Here is a 22,308-nt window from a genome sequence, read left to right on the forward strand (position 1 = left end):
AGATACTTGTTCATCAGCCTCGAAGTCTAGAATAATGAAGTCAGCTAGGAAGATGAATTTTCCAATTTGCAGCAGCACATCTTCAATCACTCCTTCGGGGTAGGCTATGGACCTATCAGCTAATTGCAACATCACGGTGGTTGGTCTCGGAGCTCCCAGACCTAATTGCTTAAACAAGGATAAAGGCATCAGATTTATGCTTGCACCCAAATCACACAGAGCACGTCCCACGTCAATATTACCGATTTGTACTGGAATGGTGAAGTTGCCAGGATCCTTAAGCTTTTGGGGAAGCTTGTTTTGGACCCTTGATGTGCACTCCTCAGTAAGTGCAACCGTCTCGAACTCAGTCAATTTCCTCTTATGAGCCACTATGTCTTTTATGTACTTAGCGTACTTTGGAATTTCACAAAGTACATCCACTAATGGAATATTTAATTGAACCTGACTCAACATGGAGAGAAATTTGTTGAACATGCGATCATCATTCCTTTTCTGCAATCTTTGGGGGAAAGGTGGTGGTGGCCTTGTAACCTCCATTCACTCTGAACTTGCATCATCTTCCTTTGACTCTTGTGTTGCCTTAGGTGTCAACTCCCCCCAGGTATAGGTTTTTCTTTTATCTTCCTTGGCACTTCCTCTAGTTCCCTCCCGTTTCTAAGTGTAACTGCATTAACTTGAGGGTTCTTCTCTGTATCACTGGGAAGTGAGCCTGTAGGTCTAGTATTTTGGTTTGCTGCTAACTGCCCCATTTGCCTCTCAAGATTTCTGAAATCGGTCCTGAGCTGTTGATTGTCTAGCAACAACTTTTTCAGCAAGTCATTCGTACTTTCTTCCATTTGTTGGGGGTGGCTTCTGAGGTTGAGTAAAATTCCCTTGAGGCCTATACTGATTCTGTTGACTTCCGCCCCATGAGAAGTTAGGATGATTCCTCCAGTTTGGGTTGTAAGTGTTCCCATATTGCGCATGTTGATTCATAGGACCTCTGTTTTGTTGCCCCACATAGTATATAGATTCAGGATTCGTGGGGCACATGTCAATCATATGACTGTCTCCGCATAGTTCGCAACAAATAGACATCTGCTGTACATGTTGCATTTGTTGTGTTGTCATTCTATTCATCTGATTTGCCAATTTTGCTATATCGGCTCTCATGGCGGAAAAGTCATCAAGCTCAATCAAACCGGCGGCCTTCTGTTTAATTCCCCTTCGTGAATCCCCCTCTCCTTGCCAATTATGGTCATTAGCAGTGAAATTATTTAGCAAGAGTTGTATTTCACTATACGGTCTTGCCATGCAACTACCCCCACAAGCTGAGTCAAGATTCATCTTTGATGCTTCATCTAACCCATCAACAAAAGTGTGACCCAATACCTCATCAGTTTGACAATGATGCGGGCAGTCTCTGAGTAGCTTCTTGTATCTTTCCCAAGCTTGACGAAGTGTCTCGCCATCCCGTTGTTGGAACCCAAGAATTTGGCTCCTCAGCGACTTTGTCTTCTTAGTTGGGAAAAACTTGATCAGGAATTTCCTTGCTAGATCATCCCAAGTGTGGATAGAGTTCGCGGGCTCCTTTTGCAACCATTCTTTAGCTTCCCCCAACAGTGAAAAAGGGAATAGTGTCAGCCTGACATAGTCCTTGGAGACGTTCGGATAATTGTAAGTATCCGTGATTTCCAAGAAGTTCTGAATATGCCTCTGCGGGTCCTCATGAGATAGACCCACATATTGTCCTGTGGACTGAATCAGCTGTACCATGTACTGTTTGAGTTCAAAATGCCCAGTGATATCAGGCTTCACAATAGCCTGAGTCATATTCGCAAGATTGGGCCTTGCGGCTTCAATTACCGGACGCTCTTCATTGCCTGCCATATCTATTGGCTGTGGTTGGACTGCGATGTCCAACTCTCTTTCTATTCTCGTTCTAGCTTCGTGTTCCCTTCTCACTCTATGTAGTGTTCGTTCGATTTCTGGATCAAGAGGAATGAGGTTGTTTGCACTTCTACTCCTCTGCATTCGAGAGAAGACCCTGCGTTGACACAAACCAGGCAAACTGAAAATTAAAACTTGAAAACAAATATCTAATAAAAGCTTAACTTAGTCACGTAGCTAATCTCTAAGTCCCCGGCAACGGCGCCAAAAACTTGTTGCAGCCAAACGCACACGCAAGTATACGCGGTCGTCAAGTAATAAAGTGACTAAAAGTCGGATGTCGAACCCACGAGGACTTATGATTAACTATTAACTAAATTAGACTATCCTAATTATCTAAACAAGAATTAAACCTAAAAATATTTGATTCTAAACTAATTAAATAAAAAAATATAAATAATGAACTTTGAACAGAGAAAGATCGGATTTTTATGATATCAATGTAATGAAAACGATCTAGGGTTATGGGCTATCTAACAATCCTATTGTATTCTTCAATTGAATTGACAGACTAATTTATCTAGCTTATTGGTTGACAGGGTTAATATTGCTCATAAGAATCTGTCGAGTTCTTACTCGCCTATTCAAGCTAACCTAACGCCTATATGTCTATGGAGTTAGAATCAACAAGAACGCATTTATAAATCCTGTAAATCAACCAAGCAAGACAATTAGGTATATGTCTATCCTAACCACGAATCTGTTCCCCGATGCTCGAGTTCAAGAACTTGCCCTACTCAATCCTGTATGCAATATAGAATTCCCACTTTCGAGTTCAATTCTAGATGCGTAGATAATATTCAATTGGTGATCAAGCAATCAAATAAATAAGCGCAAGATTGAATAAATAAACTAATATGATAATTCAAGAAGTCAAAATCAATATCCGAATAACAATAGTCATGAAAGAACCACAACCCTAGAACGTGAAGTTTAGCTCCATATAGACATGGTAGCCAAACAACAAATCATACAAAGAAACATAAAGATTACTAAGTTTGGTGGGAGAAAGATGAAACTTGATGAATTCTGGCCTCCACAGCTTTGTCGTGGCTTTTTCCCCCTTCCCAATATGTTCGATCACCTCAAAGAGGCGTTTTTAGTTTATATATTGCGTACAAAAGTCGTGGGCCAAAGCTCTCATATTCCTAGTCCAAATCGGCTTCAGGGATTGATGCTAAGGTGGATGCGACGCATCCACCTTGTCCTCCATTTCTCAGCTTTGCATGCGATGGTGGACGCGACGCATCCAGCCTTCTCTTCTACTTCCCAGTTTCGCACGCGATGGCGAACGCTATGGCCCAACTTCACTGCTAAGGTTGCATGCAGGATGATGTTTTCCTAGGTTGGATGCGACGCATCCAACCCTTCTTCCTCTGGCTAAACCACCTTTTCTTCATATTTTGCACTCCGAACACCTTAAATCGTCACACATAACTTAATTAGTCATCAAACCAATAATTACACCATGTTGGGCGTTTTAAAGATTAAATAACATCAAGAAGTGGTTAAAACATGGGTAAAGTAACATCAACACATATCGAAATATGCCAAACATCACTTACTCTAGGTTATGTTAATACTGACAAAGAAGTTCCATGGTGTTGCTATGCGTAACACTTAATATTATTTTGATGAATTGTTGTTAAATACATTATAATTAAGTTTTTGGGTTGTCACTATTTTGTATTTATCTAAGAATATTTAGTAGTTGGGCAGCAATTTTTATTTCATATTTATCCAAAATTCTTAAAGACAACTTTGATTGACTTAGTCTTCCATAAACTTCCCATTTTCATTCTTTCAAGAAAAAGAAAAATATCCCTACCCTCTCTCCTTCTTATCACCTGAAAACTTTATGAAAATAACCATAAATTTCCACTAAACCAACCAGCAAAATTCGTTCTTGGTGAAGCTCAAGTTGCTCCTCTCTTTTGTGGTAAGATACTAAACCCGTTTTTACACTAGACAGCTATTAGTATTTTCTTCATATCTTTTTGTATAGAGCTCTGTTTTAAGTGATCTAAGACTTTCTGGAAAGATATTTTATAGATCTATAACTCTTATGAAGTAATAAAAACCTGGTTTGTCTTTTATTTATCCGAAAATAGGTGATTAAGTATAGGGCGGGTGCAGCCCAGATTTTCTATTTTACAAACTCTCCCTGTACTACTGTTAGTAAGTTTAGCATAACTTTTTGTACAAAATTGATATGAGGGTGATTCAAAATGTTCTGAAACTCTAAGACACATATATACAACTGTAAAGAAGACTACACGGTCTAGTTTGTCCTTTTGTATCTTCAAATCTGAGTCACAACACGAGGCAGTGATACTGTCCAGAATTTCTGTTTCAAACATTTTGGGTAATTTTCACCAATATCATATTTAGTTTGACATGTTAAATTACTGAACTTATATAGATATTTTATTATGTATTTAAGGTATATATATCCTTGTAAAAGCTAAGGGGGAGTGTTTGAGGAAGTGGACGAATTTGGTTTATTTAGGGCGTAGACGATTCGAACGTCCTCAAGTTGTGGTTGAACTATTTTGTGGTAAAACACCAAGGTTTGTGTATAAACTTTGTACTCTTTTTACTTGCTGGAATATTTTAAAATAACCTGATATTTTATTTTTCTTCTCTTCAATTAATAGCATTGTATTAGTGTTATATCAAGTATTGCAAGATATTTGCTAAATCGCCCACTCGTACGGATTGTTTGATCATTTTGCATTCTTGTTGGGACTTTGTCCTTCTTGTGGCAGTGACTTTGTCACTCATCTTGGCATGCCTTTTGATTTGGATCTTTTGCCATCTTGACTTTGAATTTGTAGTTCGTCTTAAATTATGGAACTTGTCCGTGTTAAGTACGAACTAGGAAGCCATTTTTAATATGGTTCTTGATTCTCTTGGCTGTTGGATTTTGACCCTACTTGATTTTGGGTTTCGGTCCATCTTGATATCTGATTTTGCTTAGTGTGATGGCATGACGTACATATTGGGCGAAAAAAATAGATATTTGACAAGCTTTCTTGGATTGATAATATACACTTTCTCAACTCTTGAATCTTGAACATAGTTATTGATAATTGGAAACACTTCAAGGGTTGATATTTGATACTTTTGATATATTTGTTTACTTGTTTTAAATTATATTTCATTTGAGCTACCTATGACTAAAAATAAGAATTGGAGAATTTAATGGCTCCAAGCCCCCAAAGTTTATACGCCACTAAGCTTTATGCTTAGCGATAGTTGTTTTCTATCGTAGGTAATGTACGGGATGAAATTTGAAGACGGCTTTATGAAGTAGTCTTTTTGGGAGCACTTATGGAGATCACATTTGCATATGCACCATGGTTTTGTATAGTTTTGGGACTTGTACATGATATATATATCACACTTATGTATGTTATTTGGAGGCTTGGATATTAAGACAAAGATCTTGTAACTTGAATTTGATAACTTATTTTGTTATTTTAAGGCGTGTTAATAACTCAAGTCTTGTAATATGTTAAATTTAGACTTTGTCTTATATATATGTACAAAGGAGAAAACTAGTTTTCCTTTTTATACCCGATAGTTTAAAATTTATGTACAATACAAACTTGCAGTGATGTCGAAAGAACGTATAATTTTGTTAGAAAGTTGCTTTAACATGTTGATTATTCAAAAAGGGTTATATCACCTTATGTTGAAATTTTGACATTGTATTTTATTTTAAAAAATAAAATAAAATTATGAAGAGTATTTTCGAAAATAAAAATATTGCACTTTGGACCTCATCGCATGGGCCTATTTTCGCTACTAAATTATTCTGAATATTTTTTAATTAATATCTTCTTAATGTTGTAAGTAGTAAATTAAATTTGTTTCGTAAGTAGCACCCTCCCAAAGGGGTTGCTACATTAGTGGTAGATCATGGCATTACTGGTTTCATGAGTTACACCAAAGTAATGACTACTTTCTTGCCAATTTATAACCATTATCTCACGAGAAATAATGCACTTTAACATTAAAATGCACCAACACCAACATTCCCCCCACTTATTTTAATATTAAAATAATAAAGTTTACCAGATGAAGGGAGACTATTATACATAATGAAGGTATGCTCTGCATTGAACCTCCACTTAGTAAAATAGCAATCTCTATTCCAGAGTCAGTAGTGGTCTCAGACTTGAACTATGACTGTTTTAGGGAAATAAAGCATCACTGCTTATACATAATAACCAAGATGTTGACATGAGCTTTATTAGTCAGCACATTACGGGCTTGTGCTATCCCGGTTTTCATGAGCATTTTTTTAGAATAAGCCCAATTCTCATAGGAAGCGGCCTAGTTCCACACTCACATAGGTGAAATCTGTCAAGGGTGCTCCTGTAAGTGCTCCTGTAACTCTAACACCTCACTCATACGAGCTACAAATTTTTATTAAGAGTTAATAAAACTCAACCTCGCAAATCATTATGGCATCATATGATTCGTTCTTCCCATTGAACCTGGTTATAGGATCTCTAGTCCCCAGGTAAGGTTTCCTCATATATAACTTATGAGTTTATGGGCTTCAATCCCATCCCCCTCGATGTACTCCAAACCATCTCTCTTGCCAAGGCCTTGGTTAATGGATCTGTAAAATTATCACATAATCAACATCAATATTATCACTTTTCAAATATCACACATAGGTTTGGATTTACCGTTGTAATAACGGATTTGTACTCTACCAATAGCAGTGGTGCTATCACAATGAATTAAAATAGGAGAAATTGATTTTTCAAAATAAGAAATTTGAAATAATAAATCTCTCAACCAATTCGCTTCCTCGCTAGCTGAAGTTAAAGCAAGTAGCTCAGCCTCCATGGAAGAGTTAGCAATTATTATTATTATTATTATTATTATTATTATTTATTTCCAAAAAATAGCACCACCTCTCAAAGATAAAATATTCCAATCTGCATCAGAAAAGCCTTCGAGTACAACATGATGTTTTTTATAAAACATGGCATAGATTTTGTACCAAGAAAATATCTCATACCTCTTGTTATGGCATGTCAATTTTCATTACCTTGCCTACTTGTAAACCTGCTAAATACTCCTACCGCGTACGCAATATCAGGTCGAGTACAATCAGTCACATATCTCAAGCTTTCAATTAAGCTAGCATATTTTTTACGATCCCAATTTCCCTCCGTAGGATATCATGATAGCACCTAGTCTTTAAAATTAGGTAAGCTCAACAAACATGCGAAAATAATTAAAATAATAATTAAAGCCTCAAAACTCAACAACTAATATAAGAAAAGTCTCCACAATTCAGTATATATACAATAGCCCAAAAACCGACGAAATACAAGTCGCAAGCTCTATGAAGTGATACTGAATATCTCCATACAATAGTGTCTAAATAAGGATAAGAAAATAAAATAATCCAGGTAGAGGAGGACTCCGAAGCCTGCGGACGCCGGCAGATATATCTTGAAGTCTCCGAAAAACTGAACTCCCGCTAGTGCCTGGACTGGTAAGAAGTACCTGGATCTACACAAAAAGATGTGCGAAAGCATATCATGAGTACACCACAACGGTACCGAGTAAGTACCAAGCCTAACCTCGATAGAGTAGTGACGAGGTCAGGTCAAGGCCCTACTAAAATTAAAAAAAAAGATTGAACAAGTGTAAGGCAGTGTAATAATGACAATACTGAAATCGAAACAACAAATAGCATATCAAGGTTAGCTACACGAAACTAAAGCAATTAGTGCAACACGGAGAAAATAATTAATAATATGCTAAGGAAAACAACAACCAAAGACAAGTGCAAAAATGGAGAAATGACAACAAGATCCACTACCGAGGTATTACCTAGTAGTCTCAAATCATAAGAATAAATCACAATCTTTTCTTATATCACCGCGGGAGCCTTTACATTTAGTTTTGAAAATTATTTTCCCGAAATAGCATCCCCGGTTTTAGCCCACCTTATCACACCACATGACTTCTAGTAGTTCCCCTACTAGCCACGCGTATCAAGCCACCTTATCTCACCGCATGCTTTTCAACCCCAAAACCTTATTTTATATGTGGCCATTATTTTAAATAAGCATAATTAGCCATTTTTATATTGGGTTTAACAACCATCATAATTGCCGCAAACAATTGTCGTTAGAGTTAATTATTTTTAGCGGCAATAAATAATATATTTTACCAGTTTTTGTCAGAAAGGCCGCTAAAAGCTTTGCCGACCCCAACATCAGCGGCTAAATGCCAATGTCCAGTAAAGGATATAGCGGCTATTGTTATTGCCGCTAAAGCCGTTTTGTATTGCCGCTAAAGACCCTTTTTGTTGTAGTGACAATATGAAATGACAGCAAAAAATACAACGAGGTACCGCCTCGTGTATAATGAAATCAAGCTGAGGTACCGCCTCGTATAATCAAGAATAACAACAGAGGTACCGCCTCGTATTCACATTTCTCAATTTCAATCACAATCCTTCCTTATACCGCCGCGTGAGCCTTGTATTTGAAAATAAGTTTTGAAAATAGTTTTTCCGAAATAGCTACACGCACTTTAGCCTACCTTATGACGTTGCGTGGCTTCACGTAGTTCCCTACGAGTAACACGCACATAAGTCTCACCTTATACCGCCGCATGCACATCAACCCAAGCCTTATATCGCTGTATGCGCATCAACATCATATCACAATAACAGCTCGCACCATAAGTGCCCACAAATCATAACTGGCCAACAACAACAATGTCAATATTTCCATAACAATAGTCCATGGCTCCAACACAACGTATACGAGAATACCAATAACAATAATGGATGAAAAATGCTCAAAAGGATAGATGTTTCAATAATAACCAACATCGTCTCAACGTATTAACAGCTTCCACAATCTCAACATCAAATAACTCAACAATGGGAAAAATATAACCATAATATTAAATAAGACTAACTCACAATAAAGGAAATAATCTTCAACAATGAGTATCAAGTAACGAAAGTCAACAAATAAAGGGGCAACATGAACAATTAATTCAACAATGATAATTAACAATGAAAAGATAACATGTGATAATAAATGGGATAACAAGTTCAACTAAAGCATAAGAGTATTTTAGCAAGTAGGATGTAGAACAATTACTAAACGAGTCAACTAAGGCATTTAAGGATAGTCTAATACAATTAAGGATGATTTAACTATGAGAATTCAAAACATAATATGGCATTTCAATGAAACCACGTACAACCCGTGTACCCACTTGTCACCTTGCGTACACGAATTTCACTTAGCACAATTGAATCAAATAATACTAATCCTAAGGGGTAGTTCCCCCACACGAAGTTAGGCAAGACATTTACCGATTTTGGTTAGATTTGAGCTGTGGGGGCGGATTTCAAGGAAAAGGCTATTTTCGAGTGTTAAATTGGCCTAACCGACTCAATAACATCAAACAATGCTAGAGAATTCAATTGCAACAGATAAAGTCTCAATCCGGGGCCCACCCAGTCAAAACCCGGGTCCAATGGTAGATTCCATCTATCCATGAACCCACGAGTTCATATATGAGATTAGTTTCAAGATTCGAGTCTAAATCGACTCTCAAAACTCAATTTCTTATTTTTCACAAACTTGACAAAGTTTCATAAATTTCTATTTTGATTCACATGATTTTGATGTTAAAATCTAAGATAAGTTGATGGAATATGATTAGAAATATATTAGGATCACTTACCCAAGGTTTGTAGGTTAAAATCCCCTCTCCAAATTGTCTCCTATCGAGTCTAGGGTTCAAAAATGAGAGAATGAACTCAAAAATTCCGTCCCTCAGCTATTTGTCCAGTCGTAGATGTCGCATTTGCGACCTGGGCCCCGCAAATGCGAACCCCGCAAATGCGAAGAATCTATCATAAATGCGAAGACCTTCCCATCTCTACTATCATCGCAATTGCGATGAATAGTTTGTAATTGCGAACAATGGACCTTCACAATTGCGACCAAAGCAATCGCAAAGCGAACTAGCTCATTCCCAGCATACTTCGCAAATGCGAACACTGGGTTCGCAAATGCGAACCCAACAGTCTTGGCTCAACTTCACAAATACGAACTTAGACCTCACAATTGCGAGATCTGAGGCCTGTACAGAAACCAACAACTCATTGGATTCCAACCACACTCCGCTAAGCGTCCGAAACTCACCCGAGCCTTCGGGGATCCAAACCAAACATCCACACAAGTATAAAAATATCATACAAACTTACTCGCGCGATCAAAACGCATAAATAACATCTAAAACTATGAATTGGACTCTAAAACGCATGATTTTCGAAGAGAATTTCAAGAACTTCTAAAATTACAACTATACGTCCGATTCCTATCAATTCAAATCCGAATGAAGCCAAATTTTATAAACAAGTTCTAAATTTCATAACGGACCTATTCCAATTCCCAAAATCAATTTCCGAGCTCAATAGCTAATAGTCAACCTACGGTCAAAGTTTTAAATTTAAAATTGCCAAATTTTGGCAAAACAACACAAATCAACCTACGGACTTCCCAAATCAATTCTGGGCATACACCCAAGTCCAAAATCACGATACGAAGCTATCAGAGTCATAAAAACATAGTTCCGGGGTCGTTTTCACAAAAGTCAAAGTTTGTTCAACATTTTAAAATATAAACTTCTAAGTCTAGAATTAAGGGTCCAAATCAACCCGAAAGCCTTCCGGAACGAAACTAATCAATCCTGAAAGTTATAAAGACATAAACACACAAGTGTGAAGCAATAAAAGAGATAACGGGGTGCAAATACACAAAATAACCGATCGAGCCGTTACAACTCCCTACTCAAGGGATTTAAAATCACGACCTACCCTAGTAGGATTTCAACTCCACTATACTAAACAAACTTCAGATTATAACCTATTGCAATTTAGAAATTAAACTATTAATCTCTCATCCCTTACAATAACTCTATTGTAAGCCATTTGCAATAACTCTATTACAAAGTAACGCTATTGACTAACTTTAGTCAAACAACCAAAATAATAATGGTTAAATAATGTCCTACAAAATACTTTTAGAAAGCCGTGTAGGTTTACAAGTAAAGAACAAAAGACAAAGACTCAACAAACATAAGGAATCAAGACATCTTCAGTGTTGAGACATGGTCCTTGGTTTGTAGCAACTTTGTTCTTGAGTGCACATGGAGGAAATAGTGGCGGCTGACACTTGAGATGATAGGTTTTTCAGATTATCAAGTGTTTGATCAACCCTTGTATAATGTTATTTATATATGAGAAAGCATGTGTGAAAGGGACATTACACCTTTTGGTTTGGCCTCTAGCATCAGCGGTTGTGCCGTTGTACTGCTATCAGTCGGTACAGTAAAGTAGCTTTTACAATTGTAAAGTTGACTGTACGACATCTGAGGAACTAATCATATTTGTTCCCTTATATGTTTCCCTATCTAGTTTCTCGAGGACATTTGGTCAGTCAACAAATCATATCACAACAGGTGCAAAAGAACTAAATGCATCAGATTCCTATCTGGTTCCTCAACAAAGTTTGACGAATCATCAAAACCATAATCGCGTAACTTATCAATTTCCCCCTTTTTGATGATGACAAACTCAGAATTGATATTCACTATGGGAACAAGATTCCCAGCATGTTCCCCTACGAATCAAGCACCCCCCTCCCCCCCCCCCATGAAAACCAGATTCATGTTACTTCCCTCAATTATCTTTCCCTTTTTGGCATCATTAGAAAGAAAGACACAATTAGCACAAGCAAAAAGAAGTCCAACAATATTAACTCATGCCATTTGTGTGCACACAACATGGACAGACACAGAACACAAGATATTAACATTGCACAAAATAGATAGTAATTGCTCATTAGAAATAAGGAGAAAAATAGAGTAACAATAGTACCAATCACACAAATATTACAAATTTAACCAGCCAATAGGCCATTGTCATTAATAAACAACACACAAAAAGGAACATGACTTTGGATAGGACTGGTAGGGGTTCAAAAGTAGGAGGCACTGGGCAGGAAGCAAGAGAGATTAGAGAGAAAAAGCCTTGAGGAGTTTGTCCAATCTTTCATTTGCAGCTCTTTGTTCAGTGATTAGTTGCTCATTTAGGTTCTCAACCTGTTTCCTCAACTCGGCATTTTTAGCCTTCAACCTAGAAAACTCTTCTCCCTGGAAACTACTGGAACTAGGTTCCTTCTTGTTCTGATTGAGCTTGGATTGCAAGATGGCATTTTGAGCCTGAAGTCACTTAATCTCTGCATTAGCTAATTCCTAAGCATTAATCAGTTGGGAGATGTTTGAGTTGCTCCCTACACCTCCTTCCTTCACCACTCACTTACATTCTTCCAGTGTTTCATGGTAAACATTTGCTTTCTGGTCCACATAAAACCTTTTCCCAATGGGATCTCGAAATGCTCCAAGACCTTTGTAAGGAGGAACCCATAAGAGAGACCATATTTTTTATCATTAAAGTGTAATGACCCGATCGGTCATTTTTAGAAATTATACTTTGCTTGGTAGTTTGGGGGCACGAGTAGCTCCGTATGATGTATTATGGCTTATGTGAATTATTGGTTTTGGTTTTCAAGTATTTCTGAACTTGTTTGGAAGAATGAATTTCATCATTGAAGCTTTAAGTTGGAAGAGTTGACCAAGCTTGACTTTTGTGAATTTGACCTTGGAACAGAGTTTTGATAGTTCCATTAGTTTCGAACGGTGATTTTGGACTCGGGCATATGCCCGGATTTTCATTTGGATACTTATTGAAGGATTCGACACTAATTGGCGAAAGTTGAAAATTTGAAGCTTTGGAAAGTTCATAAGTTTGACCGGAAGTTGACTTTGATGATATCAGATTCAGATTGTGGTTCTGGGAACTGGGATAGCTTTGTTACGTCATTTGGGACTTGTGTGCAAAATTTGAGTTCATTCTGAGTTGATTTGATATGTTTCGGCGCAAGTTTTGAAAGTTGAAAGTTCATTTAAGTTCGAATTGAGGTGCATTCATCGTTTCGATGTTGTTATGTATGATTTGAGGCATAGAGTAGGTCCGTGTTATGTTATAGGACTTGTTGGTATATTATGACATGGTCCCAAGTGGCCCGGGTGAGTTACGGACGTGTCTTAGACCATTTTCCATTCATATGTTATGGCTAGTAGCTGTTGGTACTGATGTTGCGCACCTGCGACTGATTTTGTGTAGGTGCGGTGGTCGCAGAAGCAGAGAGGTGATATTACCTGCGAAAGGAGCTGAGTTTGAGAGTCATCGCAGATGCGGAGCTTGAGGCGCATTTGCAGTCGCACAGAAACGATGTCCATGGGCGCAGAAGCGAGATTGAGCGCAAAAGTGAGATTTTGAACCGCACCTGCGCATGTGCAGAAGCGGGGAAAGTCACGCAGGTGCGGAAGACTGGTTTTCAGAGAGGCTTCACAAAATCAAAATTGTTCCGCAGAAGCGGAGGTTGTAGATGCGACAATGTGACCGCATATGTGGGATTTGCTGGGCATAAGCTACAAAATCGAGGTTTTTGGTTCTTTTATCATATTTTTAGATTTTGGGCTCAAATTGAGGCGAGGTTTGAAGAAATTTTCATCACGTAGATTGGGTATGTATTTTACACTCGGTTTTGATTATATTTCGCGAATCTATCTTCATTTTTGGCAATTGATTGATGATTTCAAAAGAGAAATTGAGGGTTTTGTCTAAAATTTTATAAAGTGAAATTTTGAGTTTTGAACATTGATTCGGAGTCGGATTTGAGTGAAACTAGTACGGTTCGACTCGTAATTGAATGGGTTATCAGATTATTTTGAGTTTTATCGGGTTTTGAGGTGCGGACCCGAGTTTGACTTTTTGGTTGACTTTGGACTTTTGATTAAAGATTTGACCTTTATCATTTGGAATTGTTTCCTTAGGCTTCATTTGATGCATTTGAGTTGCTTTTGGCTGGTTTTGAGTCGTGCGGAGGTCGGTACGCGCAATATGGCATTTTTGGAGCATTGTTTGTCTTGCTCGATATTGGATTTGGCTTGTTCGAAGTAAGTAACACTTCTAAACTTGGTGCTGAGGGTATGAAATACCGAATTACGTGTTATGTAATTGATGTTGAGGTGATACGCATGCTAGGTGATGGGCGTGTGGGCGTGCACCGTGTGAATTGTGATTTACTCGATTCTATGGAACTGTGTAGCCATCTTTCTGAACATTTTTATTGTACACTATGTGTTAGAGCACTTGAGCTGTAATTTATGCTAGAAATCATGTTTAGACTATATGTTGGCACTATTAGGACCCACAACGGTCGTTCTTCGTTGTTGAGTTATTTGCTTAATTTTAGTTATGTACTCAGTCGCATTCATCATTTCACATCATATCTCAGTCTCTGTTATTGTATATTGTCACATCTCGTATCATTGATTAGGGCTGCTTAGTATGAGCGTTGTAAGCCCGAGAGACTGGAGAGATTGGTGAGTGAGTTAAGGCATGAGTGAATTGTGTATATATATATATATATATATATATATATATATATATATATATATATATATATATATATATATATATATGTGTGTGTGTGTGTGTGTGTGTGTGTGTGTGTGTGTGTGTGTGTGTGTGTGTGTGTGTGTGTGTGTGTGTGTGTGTGTGTGTGTGTGTGTGTGTGTGTGTGTGTGAGTGGCAACAAGCCTTATGGCTATATATATGTGGATTGGGTTGCACGCCGCAACAGGCCCTATGGCTATTTGTGGATCGGGTTGCACACCACAATAGGCCTATGGCTATTTGTGGATCGGGTTGCATGCCGTAGCAGGTATTGTACAATGCTAAGTGACTGGGTGTGGTGAGTATTGGGCATGGTGAGAGAAAATACGAGATAGTGAGATTGAGTACTCTGAGAGTGTGAGCACATGAGTTCATCACTAAGATACATTGCATTTGACATGCTTACTTGAGACACATGCATAGAGATGCATTCCCTTCTGTTACCCGGCTTTGGTGACGTTCATGATTTCACTTGTATATTGACATGTAAGCATAAATATGTATTTTCCTTATGCTATCTGAAAATGAAACATCTTATTTATTGTTGAAAGGTTTTTGGAGAAATCACAGTTTTCAAACTTACTCATATGCTTTTGGGGTTTTAGGTGAAAGATTTGGGATTTACTGTTATACTTGAAAAACATGTCTATTTTTCCATAACTGTGGACGAGTTGGGCATCTTACCTCTGAGTTATTTTTATGTACCCTTTTATTATATTGTTATGAACTGTTGCTGGTTATTGGAGTTGGACTCTGACCCTTGTCCCATCTCGTCACTACTTTTCACCTAAGGTTAGGTTTGTTACTTATTGAGTTCATGGGGTCGGTTGTACTCATACTACACTTCTGCACCTTGCGTGTAGATATTGGATGTTGATGTTGCTGTTTACAACGGGAGCTGGAGTTGAAGATGTACATGCGTTCTAGTTATGGCTATCACTTGTCCTTGGTAGCATTATATTCAAAATTTTGTTCATTTACATTTTAAACAGATGTTGTACTTATTTCGATTAAGTTTTTTTTTTGTAAAAATCTAACTCTTAGAAGCTCATGATTTGTACTATCAGTCCTTGGGAAATTCTTGTATAAAAGCAGTTGTATTATCATTTCATTTCTTAATAAATCTCATTAAATTGGATATTTGTTAATTGGCTTACCTGATGGTTTGGATTAGGTGCCATCACGACTAGTTGGATTTTGGGTCGTGACATAATGTCTGATACCTTCAGTATGTGTTCAATCATGATTCCAGGAAGGCTTATAGAAGTGAAGGATTCCAATGCTTCGAGAAGAACCATGTCCGCAATGAAGGTGATGGATTTCCTCTCAGCCTGAGGGAATAGCACTTCGTTCACCAGCTCAAACAACAACTGATACTTTGGCTTGAGAGCTTTCTTGTGCACCTTTTCCCCGGACAAAATCACTTCCTTCTTGATAATCAGCTTCTTAAAATTAGGGGAACCAGTTCCCTCCACTGGTCTCATCCCATATGTGGGCACTTCAAGAATCTCTCCAAGTGTGTTCTCATCTAAGACAAAATCCTTCACATTAATCTTCAGACATAATGTGGCCCCATCCACCATAAACGGCCCAACATAGAAATTTTGCACTTCTTCTTCATACACTTTTGGACTTTGGGTTTCAAAAAGATGGCTCCACTTTTGGAACTCCACAATTTCCACAAGCTGTCTCATTCCTGCATGTTCAATAATCTCAGGGTCAAAAGCGACCCCACAACACTTTTTGATTTTTGAGGTTGGCTTTTCTTTCAAATTTAGACAACTCCGCCCTTGCCCTTTTGGAGGAACCATGTTTCTCGCCAGTACTCTTCCTCTTTCTCAGAGGCTTCTTCTCCTTTTTTTCTTGCTCTACTTCTTCTTCCTTCTCATCTTCATCAGCCACTTCACTAAAAATTTCTTTCTCATACACTAGTTTCTTTCCCATAGTAAAAACTTTTTTCTTTGCATTTTTCCTAACAAAAGGAGGTGTTTCCTTCACAGGCTCCTCATCATCAACCTCCACCACATCTGTTGGTGGCACTTCCTCTTTATCGACTAACCTGTTTTTCACTAGTCTTATTTTTTTTCTTTTCCTTATTTGCCTTCGGAGCATTATCGAAATCAGCCATGCTCTGCTCCCTAGTAGTAGGGCGCTTGGATATAATATCTTTCTTTTTCTTGAGACCACCCCTTGAATCTATGAAACTTATCACAGCTTAGTTATCTGAATCATCATCACCACTCTCATGAGAATGACTGTCAGAATCATATTTTATCTTAGGGTACACAATTTCTAGAGGTACAGTAATGAGGGGATCAAACTGGGGTGTGTCAGTATTGTCCAGGTTAGGCCTTGTGGAACCTGGTGTCTCATCCCAAGTAGGAGCAGTAGACTTCCCTTGGGCAGAGGGACGAGGTCCCTCAGTAGGTTCCCCTATAGTACACACAAGCACCTGTTCCCCGTGACTTATATGTTCCCCCTGACTTAGTAGTTTCCCCTTCACTACTACCACTAGCCTATGAGCCCTAAACCAAACACTCCATAAAGACAAGTTCCCCTTCAAGAATAGTAGATCCCTCCTTGTTTAGTTCACTCAGATTTCCTTCAACCTCTGTATATATTACGTCTTTATCAGTGGAGAGAGATGGAGGGTTACCTGATATAATAAAAATACTCAGAATGTTTTCCTCAGCAACGAGTGTCTCAGAAATCTCAGATACACGTGGTTCCTCAGCAACACTAGAACCCATCTGTTTCTCCAACCTTGCTTCATATATCACTGCGTGTTGACTGGACACTTCGATACCTTCATCGGCTTCCACAATTTCTTCTGTAGTTTGGAGAAATTGAGAAGTAGACGTTGTTTGGTCTGAGTCAGCCTTTTCAGTGGGAGCAGAAAGAGAAGGGGATGAGATAAACTTTTGGGGAATTTGACTTTTTCTACTTTATTAGGGACCAGGACATATAATTTGGGAAGAGTGACAGTGGGGTTGGCTTCGTTAAAAATTGGGGCTTTTGGTGGTGAAACATTTGGCTCAGATCCAGATGGAGATATTATTTTAGAAGGAGACGAGATTGTGTTTTCTTCAGGCATTTTTGGAGATTGAGAATATGGTTAAGACATGTTGAATTTTCTTAGCAACAGACAAGAGAAGATGGTTCGATGACAAAGAGAGAGGATGTTCGGGGTTTGATATGAGGAGAGAGAAAAAAGTTAGGTTTATAAAAATAAAGAGGGCAGCGGTTACAAATGGGTGTGAGAGAGAGAAAGGGGTCAATAGGTTGGTTTAGAAATGATGTAACGTTTGTGCTTAAAAGAAATTAGAAGAGGCGGGAACAAACTAATGACATGGCACCTTAGTAGTTTAAAATAGATATAAGTGTAAAAAGAACTATTGACTTGAGTCATAGGAATCAGATTCCTTTACAGTTTTTGAAAATGTGAGCAAAAACTTCTAGATATGTGCAATGTCATTTGTCACTTGTTTTGTCTTGAATCTTCCATGCGTGTCTACCTGTAATAGTATCAAGTTGAGTTAGATGTTACCAGGAAACACTTTTTAGCATTGTACCTTTCCTTCTTCACATAGCCAATCATCGATAGACCAGGTCCTTAGTTGAGCTTGATCAATCCTAGCTCCAGAAGATTTCTCCCAAAGTGTTCTCTGCTTAGTGCCTTAGTGAAGATATCTGCTACATGGTCCTCCGTCTGGCAGAACTTCATACAGATAAGACCAATTTCAACATTGTCCCTTAAGAAGTGATGTCTCACATCAATGTGCTTTGTCCTCGTGTGTTGTACCGGGTTCTTTGCCATGTTGAGAGCACTTGTGTTATCATACAGTAATGGCACACAATCCGTATATACACCAAAGTCTTCAAGTTGTTACTTGATCTACAACAGTTGTGCACAACAAGAGGCATCAGCTATATACTCAGCTTTAGTATTAGAAAGAGCTACAAAGTTTTATTTCTTTGTACCCCATGAGATCAAACATGACCCTAGAAAATGTGTCATTCGAGATGTACTTTTCCTATCCACCAAATTTCTAGCATAATCAGCATATCCAATCAAGTTAAAATTATCTCCTAAGGCATTAAAGAGAACTAGGTCCTGCGTTCTCTTGAGAAACCTCAAAAAAATATTTGGCAGCCTTCAAATGAGATTCTCTTGGGCTTAATTGAAACCTAGCACACAACCCAACAATAAAGACAATATCAGTCCTTCTAGCAGTCAGGTACAAAAGTGATCCAATGATACCCTTATACATAGTTTCATTGACAGGAGAACCAGGTTCGTCCATGTCTAATCAAGTAGAAGTGGCAACAAGAGTATCAATGGCCTTAGAATTTTCATCTCAAATCTTTTCAGCAGCTCGTTGATGTACTTCTGTTGACTTATCATGGTTCCTTTTGATGTTTGTTTCACTTGCAACCTAAGGAAAAAGCTTAGCTCACCCATCATACTCGTCTTGAATTCACTTCCCATGAGCTTTGCAAACTCCTCACAAAGGGAATCATTTGTTGCACCAAAGATGATATCATCTACATAGACTTGCACTATCAACAGATTTCTCCCTCTTTTCTTCCGAAATAGAGTATTATCAATTTTTCCTCTAGTGAAGTCATTCTCAACAAGGAATTTCGACAATCTTTCATACCAAGTTTGAGGAGCTTGCTTCCAACCATATAGAGCCTTCTCAAGCTTGAAGACATGCTTAGGGTGCTCAAGACACTCAAATCCAGGAGGTTGTCCGACAAATGCTTCCTCCTTCAAATATCAATTCAAAAATGCACTTTTAACATCCATTTGGAACATTTTGAATTCCATATGAGATGCAAAAGCTACGAGAATTCGGATGGCTTTCATCCGAGCAGTAGGAGTAACTGTTTCATTATAGTCAATCCTTTCTTCTTGATTATATCCCTGGACCACCAACCTAGCTTTATTTCTTGTTGTATTTCCAAACTCATCAAGCTTATTTCTGAACACCCACCTGGTTCTAATCATTGTTCTGTCTGAAGGTCGAGGAACCAGGTGCTACACTTTGTTTCTTTCAAACTGATGGAGCTCTCTTGCATAGCAACAATCCAGTCAGCATCTTTTAATGCTTCCTTGATGTTTTTAGGCTCAATTTGAGACAAGAATGCTGAGAAAGCAAACATATTTCTTGCCTTAGATCTAGTTTGAATACTAGAATATAAAGGTGTGATCACATTTTGAAGGGGATGTGAACTTCTGTGCTTCCAATTAGATACTTAAACTTCAGAATTTGAGGGACCAGGTTCCTCCATATTTGAACCATCATTAACATCAACCGAAGTATGACTTTCACTCCTTTGTCCTGCATCAGGAGTACCTGATACAACATCAGCAACCCTATGTTCAGCTTCAGTCGAGGTGATAGAGGGACCAGGTTCCTCGGTCTCTGATGGAGGTTCTGCTGCATCTTCTTCATCACTTTGCTTAACTTGACTCATCAAATCAATCTTTCCATTGACAATATATATGGCTTCTCCTGGAACTTTTGAGAAGTCTCCATCTTTATTTTCTTTATTATTTGACCCTTTCCCACTTGATTCGTGGGATTCATCAAAGATCACATACACATTTTCTTCTACATATTTGGTCATTTTATTGTAGACTTTGTATGCCTTACTTTGAGAGGAGTAGCCAAGAAAAATACCCTTATAACTTTTAGCATCAAATTCTCTCAAAGCTTCCTTACCATTGTTGAGAACAAATCATTTGCATCCAAAAGCTCTTAGGTAAGATATCTTGGCTTTTCTCCCATTGAGCAGTTCATCGGGAGTCTTGCCAAGCAGGGACCTGATCATCCACATGTTAATCAGGTAACATGCAATAATGACTGCTTTAGCCCAAAAACGCTTAGGCACGCCACTGTCGATCAACATTGTTCTAGCCATATCATCAAGAGTCTTGTTTTTCCTCTCCACAACACCATTTTGTTGGGGTGTTCTAGGAGCAGAAAAAGTATGACTTATACCATTTTTAGCACAAAGTTCATTAAACTTAGCATTGTCAAATTCAGTGCCATGATCGGATTTGATACTCACAACATGATATCCCATCTTCACTTGAATCTACTCCACAAATGCAACAAATACTAGAAAGGTTTCATTTTTGGTCCTCAGAAACAATGTTCATGTGAATCTAGAATAGTCGTCCACAATCACAAAGATGTACTTCTTTCCTCCTTTGCTAGGTATCCTCATAGATCCACAAAGATCCATATGAATAAAATCTAGTGGTCTTGATGTACTTACTTCCTTCTTTGGTTTAAACGAGGACCTGACCTGCTTCCCTTTTGCACAAGCATCACACACCTTGTGATCCTTGAACTTTGACTTGGGCAGCCCATGAACCACGTCCTTCTTGATCAACTTTTTAAACAAAGTAAAGCTTGCATGCCCCAGTCGTCTGTACCATAACTCAGCATCATCATTAATGACATTTAGGCATGTGAGATCACCACCATTCAGTGAGTTAAAATCTGCAACATAGATGTTCTTGAACCTTTTTGCTATTAATACCAATTCACCAGTTTTGAGATTGGTGACAGTACAAGATTTTGACATGAACTTCACTTCATTTCCTTTGTCACAAATTTGGGACACGCTCAACAGGTTATATTTCAAACCATTCACGTAGTACACATTTTCAATTGCATGGGAGAGTATTTGCAATTTTGCCAACACCACGAATATAGCCCTTCTTGTCATTTCCAAAGGACATATTCCCACCTTGGAAGGCCTTGAGTGAGAGAAAATCATCCATTATTTCAGTCATATATGTCCATTGTCCATGTACCATTTTTGACTATTTTCTCTCACTTCAGCCTGCATACAAGATCACTGACTAGACTTAGGAACCCGCTAACTTGGGTCCCTTATAATGATGGAATGGGTGAATCAAACTCCTTTTTGCCCATGCAGGCAACACATATTTTCCTTTAAGGAAATCAGGTTTCCAGACAGTAGGCCTCTTTTCAACAAAACTTTATTTTTCTACAAAAATTGAATTTTAGCTTTACAAGAATTCTTGTAATGACCAATTTGACCAAAATGAGTACAAAGTCAATTATCAACTACAATTACATACTTACTACGAGGATTGTAGGGAGTTTTAGCCTTTTGGAGCCCGATTCCTTGATTGTTTTCACCATTACTCTTGTACATAGACGTTATTATATCAGAGGACCATGTACATTTAAGTGACTTATCAAGATCATTTTTAACCCTTTTCAGATCCTCCTATAGTTGTCTATTCTTTTCAAGCTCAGCAGCAAGACTTGTTTTAACTTTCTTAAGCTCACTCTCAAGCTCAAGTTGAGTCTTACTAGCCACTTCTTTTTCTTTAGGTGTGTTCATCCATTTTTCCATTTGATTTTTAACAAGGTATTATATCTAGTTATTTATTCCACTTGTTCCTTCATATATGCAATTACAACCACCATATCACCCCTCTCTTGTTCTACATTGCCAATTTCTTCAGTTAAGTAATTTTTCTCACTGACAAGACTGTGATAGGTATAAATCAATACATTTGCTAATGACATCAATTTTTTAAAAGTATGTTTTCAAGTTTCTTTGAACATCAAGAAAATTTACCTCATCTTCCCCCTTGTCCTCATCATCACCAGATTTTGCCATGAGTGCAAATTTAGAATTATATTTTGAGGATTCATTTTCAACAACCATCATGCATATATCTTCTTGGTCATCTTCACCTTCAGATTCACTAGAGAAATCTCCCCAAGCAA

General features: G+C 38.0%; 1 protein-coding gene and 1 long non-coding RNA gene across 2 annotated transcripts; one reads left to right on the plus strand and one right to left on the minus strand.

Moving 5' to 3' along the window:
- The first annotated feature begins 3,743 nt into the window (after window positions 1–3,743).
- Window positions 3,744–5,418, plus strand: LOC142177588 (uncharacterized). Its single transcript, XR_012706128.1, has 3 exons — window positions 3,744–3,871; window positions 4,376–4,502; window positions 5,207–5,418. It is a non-coding gene; the product is annotated as an uncharacterized LOC142177588 (long non-coding RNA).
- Window positions 5,419–20,689: 15,271 nt separating this feature from the next.
- LOC142177323 (putative mitochondrial protein AtMg00300) lies at window positions 20,690–21,268 on the minus strand. Its single transcript, XM_075245797.1, has one exon. The coding sequence runs from the start codon at window positions 21,266–21,268 to the stop codon at window positions 20,690–20,692; it is 579 nt and encodes a 192-aa protein (XP_075101898.1).
- Between the last annotated feature and the right edge of the window lie 1,040 nt (window positions 21,269–22,308).

This window comes from Nicotiana tabacum, chromosome 23 (assembly GCF_000715075.1).
Source record: "Nicotiana tabacum cultivar K326 chromosome 23, ASM71507v2, whole genome shotgun sequence".
Taxonomy (NCBI): Eukaryota; Viridiplantae; Streptophyta; class Magnoliopsida; order Solanales; family Solanaceae; genus Nicotiana; species Nicotiana tabacum.

Coding starts and splice junctions, on each gene's coding strand:
- LOC142177323 (XM_075245797.1), bottom strand. CDS start 21,268: ATGACAAGAAGGGCTATATTCGTGGTGTTGGCAAAATTGCAAATACTC.